Source organism: Procambarus clarkii, chromosome 43 (assembly GCF_040958095.1).
Source record: "Procambarus clarkii isolate CNS0578487 chromosome 43, FALCON_Pclarkii_2.0, whole genome shotgun sequence".
NCBI lineage: Eukaryota > Metazoa > Arthropoda > Malacostraca > Decapoda > Cambaridae > Procambarus > Procambarus clarkii.
The window spans coordinates 24,322,903-24,335,402 of NC_091192.1; the positions used below are offsets into that span (position 1 = coordinate 24,322,903).

Genomic DNA, 12,500 nt, shown 5'->3' on the forward strand with positions numbered 1-12,500 from the left:
ATATTAAGCTATTAATTGACCTGGCCTCAGACCGGGCTCAGGTAGTAGAAGAACTCTCGGAACCGTCTCCAGGTATGCTCCAGGTATTGTCTGAATAGTTTTGTTACTGTCATGTCTGCTGACATTAACCTTCACTTGAGAGTGTCGCAGTTAACATTATTACGCCATAATGGAACACATGATGTCTTAACTCACCGCTCAAGGTAGTGTCTGGCGCCACTGTCACTACCTGCCCTCTACTAGGGCTTTGTTTTAAGTTCAATTATTGAATACTGAATCGTAATGATAAACGAGTAGTAACCCGACCCACACCGAGGACATGGATGGAAGGTGAAGGCGCGCTGCCCGCCCGGACCCGCGTCCTGGACCCCGCGTGATGTGCCTTACATGGACCCAAACGTTGTTATAGATTCAGCTACTCGGAACAAGTTCCAAGTAGCACGGGCTATGGTGAGCCCGTAGAGGACTTATCTGGCACAGGAGCGGGGCTGTGTGTGTGCGGACCCAAACGTCGTCACTTCCCAATTGTATGTGTGGATTGGGTTACTAATCTTGAGTCACGTTACTGTGACTTACTCTCTGCAAGTGAATTGTTCGCTCGGTGTATACATTCCAGGAGGACGAAGACAAGAACAAAGTTCCAGAAATGTTTCCACGACACAGTAAGATGCAGACAAGTTGCCACAAGAGGATCGTCAGCAACAATCACCTCCCTGTTCACGACCAGCTCTCAGAGTACACAATCAATCAAAAGCAGTCACAGTTGTGATGTCACAGACACGACGCAATTACGGACCTGAGGAAACGCTCTAGCGCCAAGCGCCACAATTGAACCCCTTGGAAAGTTTTCATGAATGGATAAATGAAAATATTTGGGTATAGGACGCCATGTTGGATGGTAGTGTGATGCCGCCTTCCTCCTAAGTAAACGGAACACCACACAAGTTTTCTCGGTGTACAGGAAGAGTGACGCTCCTGGCTCACAGACCTCGCTCTGTTCCACAATACTGCTATAGGTATTACTGAGAGTTAGCGAGAGTGTAAGGAGAGCGAGGGGATGTGTGTGAGAGAGAGAGAGACAGAGGATGTGTGTGTGAGAGAGAGAGAGAGAGAGAGAGAGAGAGAGAGAGAGAGAGAGAGAGAGAGAGAGAGAGAGAGAGAGAGAGAGAGAGTGAGTGAGTGAGTGAGTGAGTGTGAGTGAGTTTCTCAAGTATAAGATACAGTGTACATACAAATAGGAAGGAAGTGATGAAAGAAGGCGAGGAAACATAAGAGTATTGATTTACTGGTTAGCTGCACGTGGCTGGACCCCTCTGTTGGTGTGGCCCTCTGTTGGTGTGGCCCTCTTGTTGGTGTGGCCCTCTTGTTGGTGTGGCCCTCTTGTTGGTGTGGCCCTCTGTTGGTGTGGCCCTCTGTTGGTGTGGCCCTCTGTTGGTGTGTGGCCCTCTGTTGGTGTGGCCCTCTGTTGGTGTGGCCCTCTGTTGGTGTGTGGCCCTCTGTTGGTGTGGCCCTCTGTTGGTGTGGCCCTCTTGTTGGTGTGTGGCCCTCTTGTTGGTGTGGCCCTCTTGTTGGTGTGTGGCCCTCTTGTTAGTGTGGCCCTCTTGTTGGTGTGGCCCTCTGTTGGTGTGGCCCTCTGTTGGTGTGGCCCTCTTGTTGGTGTGTGGCCCTCTTGTTGGTGTGGCCCTCTTGTTGGTGTGGCCCTCTTGTTGGTGTGTGGCCCTCTTGTTGGTGTGGCCCTCTTGTTGGTGTGTGGCCCTCTTGTTGGTGTGGCCCTCTTGTTGGTGTGTGGCCCTCTGTTGGTGTGGCCCTCTGTTGGTGTGGCCCTCTTGTTGGTGTGGCCCTCTTGGTGTGTGGCCCTCTTGTTGGTGTGTGGCCCTCTTCTTGGTGTGGCCCTCTGTTGGTGTGGCCCTCTGTTGGTGTGGCCCTCTGTTGGTGTGTGGCCCTCTTGTTGGTGTGGCCCTCTTGTTGGTGTGTGGCCCTCTTGTTGGTGTGGCCCTCTTGTTGGTGTGTGGCCCTCTTGTTGGTGTGGCCCTCTTGTTGGTGTGTGGCCCTCTTGTTGGTGTGGCCCTCTTGTTGGTGTGTGGCCCTCTTGTTGGTGTGGCCCTCTTGTTGGTGTGTGGCCCTCTTGTTGGTGTGGCCCTCTTGTTGGTGTGTGGCCCTCTTGTTGGTGTGTGGCCCTCTTGTTGGTGTGTGGCCCTCTTGTTGGTGTGTGGCCCTCTTGTTGGTGTGTGGCCCTCTTGTTGGTGTGGCCCTCTTGTTGGTGTGTGGCCCTCTTGTTGCTGTGGCCCTCTTGTTGGTGTGTGGCCCTCTTGTTGCTGTGGCCCTCTTGTTGGTGTGGCCCTCTTGTTGCTGTGGCCCTCTTGTTGGTGTGGCCCTCTTGTTGGTGTGTGGCCCTCTTGTTGCTGTGGCCCTCTTGTTGGTGTGTGGTCCTCTTGTTGTGGCCCTCTTGTTGCTGTGGCCCTCTTGTTGGTGTGTGGCCCTCTTGTTGGTGTGTGGCCCTCTTGTTGGTGTGTGGCCCTCTTGTTGCTGTGTGGCCCTCTTGTTGGTGTGTGGCCCTCTTGTTGCTGTGGCCCTCTTGTTGCTGTGGCCCTCTTGTTGCTGTTGCCCTCTTCTTGGTGTGTGGCCCTCTTGTTGGTGTGTGGCCCTCTTGTTGGTGTGTGGCCCTCTTGTTGGTGTGTGGCCCTCTTGTTGGTGTGTGGCCCTCTTGTTGGTGTGTGGCCCTCTTGTTGGTGTGTGGCCCTCTTGTTGGTGTGTGGCCCTCTTGTTGGTGTGTGGCCCTCTTGTTGGTGTGTGGCCCTCTTGTTGGTGTGTGGCCCTCTTGTTGGTGTGTGGCCCTCTTGTTGGTGTGGCCCTCTTATTGGTGTGTGGCCCTCTTGTTGGTGTGTGGCCCTCTTGTTGGTGTGTGGCCCTCTTGTTGGTGTGTGGCCCTCTTGTTGGTGTGGCCCTCTTGGTGTGTGGCCCTCTTGTTGGTGTGTGGCCCTCTTCTTGGTGTGGCCCTCTTCTTGGTGTGGCCCTCTTGTTGGTGTGTGGCCCTCTTGTTGGTGTGTGGCCCTCTTGTTGGTGTGTGGCCCTCTTGTTGGTGTGTGGCCCACTTGTTGGTGTGTGGCCCTCTTGTTGGTGTGGCCCTCTTGTTGGTGTGTGGCCCTCTTGTTGGTGTGTGGCCCTCTTGTTGGTGTGTGGCCCTCTTGTTGGTGTGGCCCTCTTGTTGGTGTGTGGCCCTCTTGTTGGTGTGTGGCCCTCTTGTTGGTGTGTGGCCCTCTTGTTGGTGTGGCCCTCTTGTTGGTGTGTGGCCCTCTTGTTGGTGTGTGGCCCTCTTGTTGGTGTGTGGCCCTCTTGTTGGTGTGTGGCCCTCTTGTTGGTGTGTGGCCCTCTTGTTGGTGTGTGGCCCTCTTGTTGGTGTGTGGCCCTCTTGTTGGTGTGTGGCCCTCTTGTTGGTGTGGCCCTCTTGTTGGTGTGTGGCCCTCTTGTTGGTGTGGCCCTCTTGTTGGTGTGTGGCCCTCTTGTTGGTGTGTGGCCCTCTTGTTGGTGTGTGGCCCTCTTGTTGGTGTGTGGCCCTCTTGTTAGTGTGGCCCTCCTGTTGCTGTGGCCCTCTTGCTTGGTGTGGCTGCTTATTCTTAGGGATATCCCTGCGTGGGCCCTAAGCTTGTCGCTGGCCCATCAATTGTTGCTTGTTTCTGTTTTACTTGGGCGGAGTATGAGTATTTATGACTCGTATGGTCGCTTCAGTAAGATTTTGCCCCATGTGTTTAACAACTTCTGCTCTGTTGAATCCAAGTTGAAATCTTAATGGGTTTGTAACTGTGCACTGTGTTAGATAATGTTCCAGTGGTCTGTCGGGCATTTCTCCACAGTGCTGACATTTCCTCTCATCTTCCGGAACCTGTAAGCCTATTTCCCATGCACTTGGGTATCCAAGCCTGATGCGATGTAAGTGTACTTCTGTTGTTGTTGATGTGCAGGCTGGTTGATTGATGGTCTGCTGGTTGATTGGTGTGCCATGTTGGCTGGTGTTGGTGGTAGGTTGGCCTGGCTGGCTGGCTGGCTGGCTGGATGTTTGACCCGTTACCTGGCCAAATAACGGGAATACTATCTATCTTGATAACTGGAAGACCCGTTAGTTGAAGAACAGCAAAAGTCCAGGGATATGTCAATACTGACAGCTATGGCTTCTTCCGCCATACAACTACCTTAATACATTCTTGTTGATAAAACCTATATAAGAACTGGAGACATTCCAGTCCCGCCGGGAGTCATTAAGCGTCCAGTTTGTATGACTGAGGATGATGACCGTTAACCTTGAACCCCGTACAAGGTTACCGCAAAATAAAGCATTATGCAATGGTTTATTTTCACTGCATAACATTCGGTGTGTACGTTTGCACCTTTAACCTACAAAATATGGAGTCGTCAAGTGTGAGGACAGGTTGAATGATGAACAAATTGTTGTAAAACTGGTTGTATTGTAGGAACTAGTGCCGGGCGCCTGTGATCAAATATTAACGGGGTGAATAGTTAAACACCTGGTGAGGCAGCGTTCACTCATGTGGGTTACATGTCATCACATGAACACTCGACGCCTCATGGGCATGTGGAGAGCGGCGTTCACCCATGTGAGCCACATGACATCACATAGCTCACACTTCCTGGGTATGAGAAGGGGCCAGCACCCATGTCCCTGGCCTCCTGGGTATGAGAAGGGGCCAGCACCCATGTCCCTGGCCTCCTGGGTATGAGAAGGGGCCGGCACCCATGTCCCTGGCCTCCTGGGTATGAGAAGGGGCCGGCACCCATGTCCCTGGCCTCCTGGGTATGAGAAGGGGCCAGCACCCATGTCCCTGGCCTCCTGGGTATGAGAAGGGCGCCGGCACCCGTGTCCCGGGCCTCCTGGGTATGAGAAGGGGGCCAGCACCCGTGTCCCTGGCCTCCTGGGTATGAGAAGGGGGCCGGCACCCGTGTCCCTGGCCTCCTGGGTATGAGAAGGGGCCGGCACCCATGTCCCTGGCCTCCTGGGTATGAGAAGGGGCCGGCACCCATGTCCCTGGCCTCCTGGGTATGAGAAGGGGCCGGCACCCATGTCCCTGGCCGGCACCCATGTCCCTGGCCTCCTGGGTATGAGAAGGGGCCGGCACCCATGTCCCTGGCCTCCTGGGTATGAGAAGGGGCCGGCACCCATGTCCCTGGCCTCCTGGGTATGAGAAGGGGCCGGCACCCATGTCCCTGGCCACCTGGGTATGAGAAGGGGCCAGCACCCGTGTCCCTGGCCTCCTGGGTACGTGTGTACAGATGAACAAACACTTCAGTGCGACACTTTCCCTTGGTTGAGAGAAGAAAGTGAAGATTTATGGCGTAGTGATGTTATTGTTCTGCTCGGAACCTTATACTAATTTGATGGTTATATTAAATTATAATGAACTATTCCATTGTTAACTTATATTACTTCTTGTTTCCTATTATGTTGCACATTTTACAAATGTAATCAAATACATTAGACTGTTCTCTCTCTCTCTCTCTGTTGATTATTTCGTTTAAAACGCAGCTGTTTTGTAACAGCTGTAAACCAGAAACGTACGGTAAAACGGTAAAAAAACAAAAAACAGAAACGGTTTTGCCTAACCAGAAACGTAGGAACGCAGGCAACGCAACCCACCTAACCTATCGAGGTCGATTCATAGAAAATGTCATTGTTGCTGGGCTTTAATGTTTACTAATACATTTCATTATGGACGGACTAGTCGGTGGCGTTAAGGTTGCAACCTGCTCTCGCACAAGACAGCACATATATGACTTATTGCTTATAGTCAATATTTCGCTTATAAGTATATATGTGACATATTCCTAACCATATTTTTTTTCAAGGCACTAACTTTTTCTCTCAGAGTTTTATTAAACAATAGAGATTAGATACAAAATTTGACAATATCCTCAGTTATTTTACAATTTATTTAAATATTTTAGTTTTGTTTTATTATTTTTATAAAACTGTAATATCAATATAGGTATAGGTTCAGTACTAATTGTAATATCTTAACATAATAAGAAGGTCAGGTTAGGTTGTGGGTTTTCTATTCAGCTTTTCAAGGTAAACACAAATATTCACAATAAATTAGTATGTCACATATGCACTTATTCATAAGCAAGATATTGACTATAAGCAAGTGCGAGAACGGGTTGAAGAATCTGATAAAATCCGTTCACTGCTAGTGTGCACCTGTGGAAGCCGTTGTTGGCATACACAAGTGTGTGTGGCGGAAAGTGTGTAGAAGTATGTGTAGAATAATAAACCCCACATTGTTGGAGTTAGGAAAACACTATTTGTCAAATATTGATACTGTCCTTAAAAGATTTCCCCATTTTGCACCCGCAAGATAACGTAAGCTTTTAAGGGTTGATAGATGTTAATCTTCTTGTTTGAGGAGCTGTTCACTTGAGACAGTTAAGCAACTCCCAGCTGTGTCTGGGTACAAGTGACAGGATGAACAACCCAGCGGGTTTCCTTCCTATTGGGGAGTGTTGTACATGCTGCTATGGCGGTGTGTCCACTCACAGGATGAGTGGCGCTGCCCAATATTGTCACTATGGCGGTGTGTCCACTCACAGGATGAGTGGCGCTGCCCAATATTGTCACTATGGCGGTGTGTCCACTCACAGGATGAGTGGCGCTGCCCAATACTGTCACTATGGCGGTGTGTCCACTCACAAGATGAGTGGCGCTGCCTAATAAACTCGCCCCTCGGGGCAAAATTTATAAAAATTTAAAATGTGTGAGAGAGCAGAGGACGGTGTAGGAGCGTGTGGCTGCTCGCGGGACTCTCAGTCTTCATCACCAAAATAAGAGCAGCCTTGTGAATGCCAGACTGTTGTGGTGAGCACTCAATGGCCGCACGTCCCTCACCGGGACTCAAAGCCCACACCATAAAATATTCCAGCGTGTGTGTGTGTGTGTGTATTTACTGTTTGTATCTGGAGAATCGAGCTACTTAGCTCTTAGACCCCATCTTTCTAGCCAATATTTTTCCCCTCTTTATTATGTTTACAATATATATTTCACTCTAACACACGCACACACACACACACACATCCCCAGGAAGCAGCCCGTATTAGCTGTCTAACTCCCAGGTACCTATTTACTGCTAAGTGATCAGGGGTGAAAGAATCTCTGCTCATTTGTTGTCGCCTCTGCCGGGAATCGAACCCGGGTCATTCGGACTATGACCCCCTAGCCCTGTCCACTCAACCGCGAAGCACCCCCGCCCCCCCCCCGTGTTGGGGGGTGCTGGGGGGGGGGGAGTATTGGAAAGCAAATATTGTGGGAGTGGAGACTTTGAGCGGTGTGTGTGGCTGCTACATCCTCTTGACCGCTACTGTAAAGGACCTGCTTTGGAAATGATAGTTTTGGGCCTTGTGGTGCGAGTTTGCACTGGCTTATTGTGAGTTTTTCACTGCTTGTTGCACTGGCTTATTGTGAGTTTTTCACCGCTTGTTGCACTGGCTTATTGTGAGTTTTTCACTGCTTGTTGCACTGGCTTATTGTGAGTTTTTCACCGCTTGTTGCACTGGCTTATTGTGAGTTTTTCACTGCTTGTTGCACTGGCTTATTGTGAGTTTTTCACCGCTTGTTGCACTGGCTTATTGTGAGTTTTTCACTGCTTGTTGCACTGGCTTATTGTGAGTTTTTCACCGCTTGTTGCACTGGCTTATTGTGAGTTTTTCACCGCTTGTTGCACTGGCTTATTGTGAGTTTTTCACCGCTTGTTGCACTGGCTTATTGTGAGTTTTTCACTGCTTGTTGCACTGGCTTATTGTGAGTTTTTCACTGCTTGTTGCACTGGCTTATTGTGAGTTTTTCACCGCTTGTTGCACTGGCTTATTGTGAGTTTTTCACCGCTTGTTGCACTGGCTTATTGTGAGTTTTCACTGCTTGTTGCACTGGCTTATTGTGAGTTTTTCACCGCTTGTTGCACTGGCTTATTGTGAGTTTTTCACTGCTTGTTGCACTGGCTTATTGTGAGTTTTTCACCGCTTGTTGCACTGGCTTATTGTGAGTTTTTCACCGCTTGTTGCACTGGCTTATTGTGAGTTTTTCACCGCTTGTTGCACTGGCTTATTGTGAGTTTTTCACTGCTTGTTGCACTGGCTTATTGTGAGTTTTTCACCGCTTGTTGCACTGGCTTATTGTGAGTTTTTCACCGCTTGTTGCACTGGCTTATTGTGAGTTTTTCACCGCTTGTTGCACTGGCTTATTGTGAGTTTTCACTGCTTGTTGCACTGGCTTATTGTGAGTTTTTCACCGCTTGTTGCTCTGGCTTATTGTGAGTTTTTCACCGCTTGTTGCACTGGCTTATTGTGAGTTTTTCACCGCTTGTTACACTGGCTTATTGTGAGTTTTTCACCGCTTGTTGCACTGGCTTATTGTGAGTTTTCACTGCTTGTTGCACTGGCTTATTGTGAGTTTTTCACCGCTTGTTGCACTGGCTTATTGTGAGTTTTTCACCGCTTGTTACACTGGCTTATTGTGAGTTTTTCACCGCTTGTTGCACTGGCTTATTGTGAGTTTTTCACCGCTTGTTACACTGGCTTATTGTGAGTTTTTCACCGCTTGTTGCACTGGCTTATTGTGAGTTTTTCACCGCTTGTTACACTGGCTTATTGTGAGTTTTCACCGCTTGTTGCACTGGCTTATTGTGAGTTTTTCACCGCTTGTTACACTGGCTTATTGTGAGTTTTCACCGCTTGTTACACTGGCTTATTGTGAGTTTTTCACCGCTTGTTACACTGGCTTATTGTGAGTTTTCACTGCTTGTTGCACTGGCTTATTGTGAGTTTTTCACCGCTTGTTACACTGGCTTATTGTGAGTTTTCACCGCTTGTTGCACTGGCTTATTGTGAGTTTTTCACCGCTTGTTACACTGGCTTATTGTGAGTTTTAACTGCTTGTTGCACTGGCTTATTGTGAGTTTTTCACCGCTTGTTGCACTGGCTTATTGTGAGTTTACACTGCTTGTTGCACTGGCTTATTGTGAGTTTTAACTGCTTGTTGCACTGGCTTATTGTGAGTTTTAACTGCTTGTTGCACTGGCTTATTGTGAGTTTTAACTGCTTGTTGCACTGGCTTATTGTGAGTTTTTCACTGCTTGTTGCACTGGCTTATTGTGAGTTTTCACTGCTTGTTGCACTGGCTTATTGTGAGTTTTAACTGCTTGTTGCACTGGCTTATTGTGAGTTTTAACTGCTTGTTACACTGGCTTATTGTGAGTTTTTCACCGCTTGTTGCACTGGCTTATTGTGAGTTTTCACCGCTTGTTGCACTGGCTTATTGTGAGTTTTCACTGCTTGTTGCACTGGCTTATTGTGAGTTTTTCACCGCTTGTTGCACTGGCTTATTGTGAGTTTTCACCGCTTGTTGCACTGGCTTATTGTGAGTTTTAACTGCTTGTTGCACTGGCTTATTGTGAGTTTTAACTGCTTGTTGCACTGGCTTATTGTGAGTTTTTCACCGCTTGTTGCACTGGCTTATTGTGAGTTTTCACTGCTTGTTGCACTGGCTTATTGTGAGTTTTAACTGCTTGTTGCACTGGCTTATTGTGAGTTTTAACTGCTTGTTGCACTGGCTTATTGTGAGTTTTAACTGCTTGTTGCACTGGCTTATTGTGAGTTTTTCACCGCTTGTTGCACTGGCTTATTGTGAGTTTTCACTGCTTGTTGCACTGGCTTATTGTGAGTTTTAACTGCTTGTTGCACTGGCTTATTGTGAGTTTTAACTGCTTGTTACACTGGCTTATTGTGAGTTTTTCACCGCTTGTTGCACTGGCTTATTGTGAGTTTTCACCGCTTGTTGCACTGGCTTATTGTGAGTTTTCACTGCTTGTTGCACTGGCTTATTGTGAGTTTTTCACCGCTTGTTGCACTGGCTTATTGTGAGTTTTCACCGCTTGTTGCACTGGCTTATTGTGAGTTTTCACTGCTTGTTGCACTGGCTTATTGTGAGTTTTCACTGCTTGTTGCACTGGCTTATTGTGAGTTTTAACTGCTTGTTGCACTGGCTTATTGTGAGTTTTCACTGCTTGTTGCACTGGCTTATTGTGAGTTTTCACTGCTTGTTGCACTGGCTTATTGTGAGTTTTCACTGCTTGTTGCACTGGCTTATTGTGAGTTTTCACTGCTTGTTGCACTGGCTTATTGTGAGTTTTCACTGCTTGTTGCACTGGCTTATTGTGAGTTTTCACTGCTTGTTGCACTGGCTTATTGTGAGTTTTCACTGCTTGTTGCACTGGCTTATTGTGAGTTTTCACCGCTTGTTGCACTGGCTTATTGTGAGTTTTCACCGCTTGTTGCACTGGCTTATTGTGAGTTTTCACCGCTTGTTGCACTGGCTTATTGTGAGTTTTCACTGCTTGTTGCACTGGCTTATTGTGAGTTTTCACCGTTTGTTGCACTGGCTTATTGTGAGTTTTCACCGCTTGTTGCACTGGCTTATTGTGAGTTTTCACCGCTTGTTGCACTGGCTTATTGTGAGTTTTCACTGCTTGTTGCACTGGCTTATTGTGAGTTTTCACCGCTTGTTACACTGGCTTATTGTGAGTTTTCACTGCTTGTTGCACTGGCTTATTGTGAGTTTTCACTGCTTGTTGCACTGGCTTATTGTGAGTTTTCATCGCTTGTTGCACTGGCTTATTGTGAGTTTTCACTGCTTGTTGCACTGGCTTATTGTGAGTTTTCACCGCTTGTTGCACTGGCTTCTTGTGAGTTTTCACTGCTTGTTGCACTGGCTTATTGTGAGTTTTCACCGCTTGTTGCACTGGCTTATTGTGAGTTTTCACTGCTTGTTGCACTGGCTTATTGTGAGTTTTCACCGTTTGTTGCACTGGCTTATTGTGAGTTTTCACTGCTTGTTGCACTGGCTTATTGTGAGTTTTCACCGTTTGTTGCACTGGCTTATTGTGAGTTTTCACCGCTTGTTGCACTGGCTTATTGTGAGTTTTCACTGCTTGTTGTACTGGCTTATTGTGAGTTTTCACTGCTTGATGCACTGGCTTATTGTGAGTTTTCACCGCTTATTGCACTGGCTTATTGTGAGTTTTCACTGCTTGTTGCACTGGCTTATTGTGAGTTTTCACCGCTTGTTGCACTGGCTTATTGTGAGTTTTCACCGCTTGTGGCACTGGCTTATTGTGAGTTTTCACTGCTTGTTGCACTGGCTTATTGTGAGTTTTCACCGCTTGTTGCACTAGTTTATTGTGAGTTTTCACTGCGTGTTGCACTAGCTTATTGTGAGTTTTCACCGCGTGTTGCACTGGCTTATTGTGAGTTTTCACTGCTTGTTGCACTGGCTTATTGTGAGTTTTCACCGCTTGTTGCACTAGTTTATTGTGAGTTTTCACCGCGTGTTGCACTGGCTTATTGTGAGTTTTCACCGCTTGTTGCACTAGTTTATTGTGAGTTTTCACCGCGTGTTGCACTGGCTTATTGTGAGTTTTCACCGCTTGTTGCACTAGTTTATTGTGAGTTTTCACCGCGTGTTGCACTGGCTTATTGTTAGTTTTCACCGCTTGTTGCACTGGCTTATTGTGAGTTTTCACCGCGTGTTGCACTAGCTTATTGTGAGTTTTCACCGCGTGTTGCACTAGTTTATTGTGAGTTTTCACCGCTTGGTGTGAATTTAGCACCTCTTACTATGAGCCTTGCATTGCATAGTGCAAGTGTTCTAAGGTGTTGCAGTCATTAGTGTGACTAAACTGCCTGGTGTCAGTCGTCCACCACCCTGCCGGCACTTGGGCGCGACTGAACATATGGCTCCCAAAACCCCATCAAGCAGGTAACCAGGCTGTAGTTCAAGGTTTATTGCTCTGATGACTTCAAAATACACATTTTCTGTTGGTGGTGTTCCTGCTGGGGCGAACACAGCTCTGAGGGGTTCCTAGATACACATCATTATCTAAATATACTTCTTTTTTTTTTTTTTGCTTGGAAAATTAGCGTTGTATTAAGGTTTGTATGTTTAAGCGTTGTTTGTGTTGCATTTGAAGAATACTTTGTGAGCTAGTAATGGGTTGTGACGCTGCACGCGAGGCAGTTGTGGTGATTGTTGTGGAATTATATATTGTGTCTTGCCGGCTGGTTCGGTGGCTGGTTGCTTGCCGGCTGGCTCAATGGCCGGTTGCTTGCCGGCTGGCTTGGTAGCCGGTTGCTTGCCGGCTGGCTTGGTAGCCGGTTGCTTGCCGGCTGGCTGGCTGGCTCAATGGCTGTCTCCTTCACCCTCATTCTCGCTTTGAATTTCTCCTGTTGGCCCTCTTCGTGGTTTCCTTTGTCGAATATTCCCAACTCTTGATGCTTTATTTGGCTTCACTTATTTTATTTTCACACCACCTTACCTCTAACTCTCTCTCTCTATCCATTCCTCTCTCCCTGATCATCATCATCTTTCACTCTCTCACTCCTTCCCTCTCTCCACGCTTTCCTTCCTTCTTCCCCCCCCCCCCCTTCTCCCTCTACTTTCTCTCTCT

The 12,500-nt window shown here is 47.9% G+C and overlaps 2 protein-coding genes across 4 annotated transcripts in view; one reads left to right on the plus strand and one right to left on the minus strand.

The window, feature by feature from the left end:
• Positions 1-12,500, plus strand: part of LOC123755876 (serine/arginine repetitive matrix protein 2) — a 270,322-nt gene that overhangs the window by 23,425 nt on the left and 234,397 nt on the right. The window lies entirely within an intron of this gene.
• The window catches only part of LOC138373699 (apolipoprotein A-IV-like), a 34,808-nt gene continuing 32,183 nt past the window's right edge, over positions 9,876-12,500 (minus strand). The window contains exons 2-3 of the mRNA XM_069340056.1: positions 10,719-11,014; positions 9,876-10,535 (exon numbers count right to left, since the gene is read on the minus strand). Of these exons, the coding sequence (XP_069196157.1) occupies positions 9,876-10,535; positions 10,719-11,014 (956 nt within the window). The remainder of the gene's footprint in view (positions 10,536-10,718; positions 11,015-12,500) is intronic.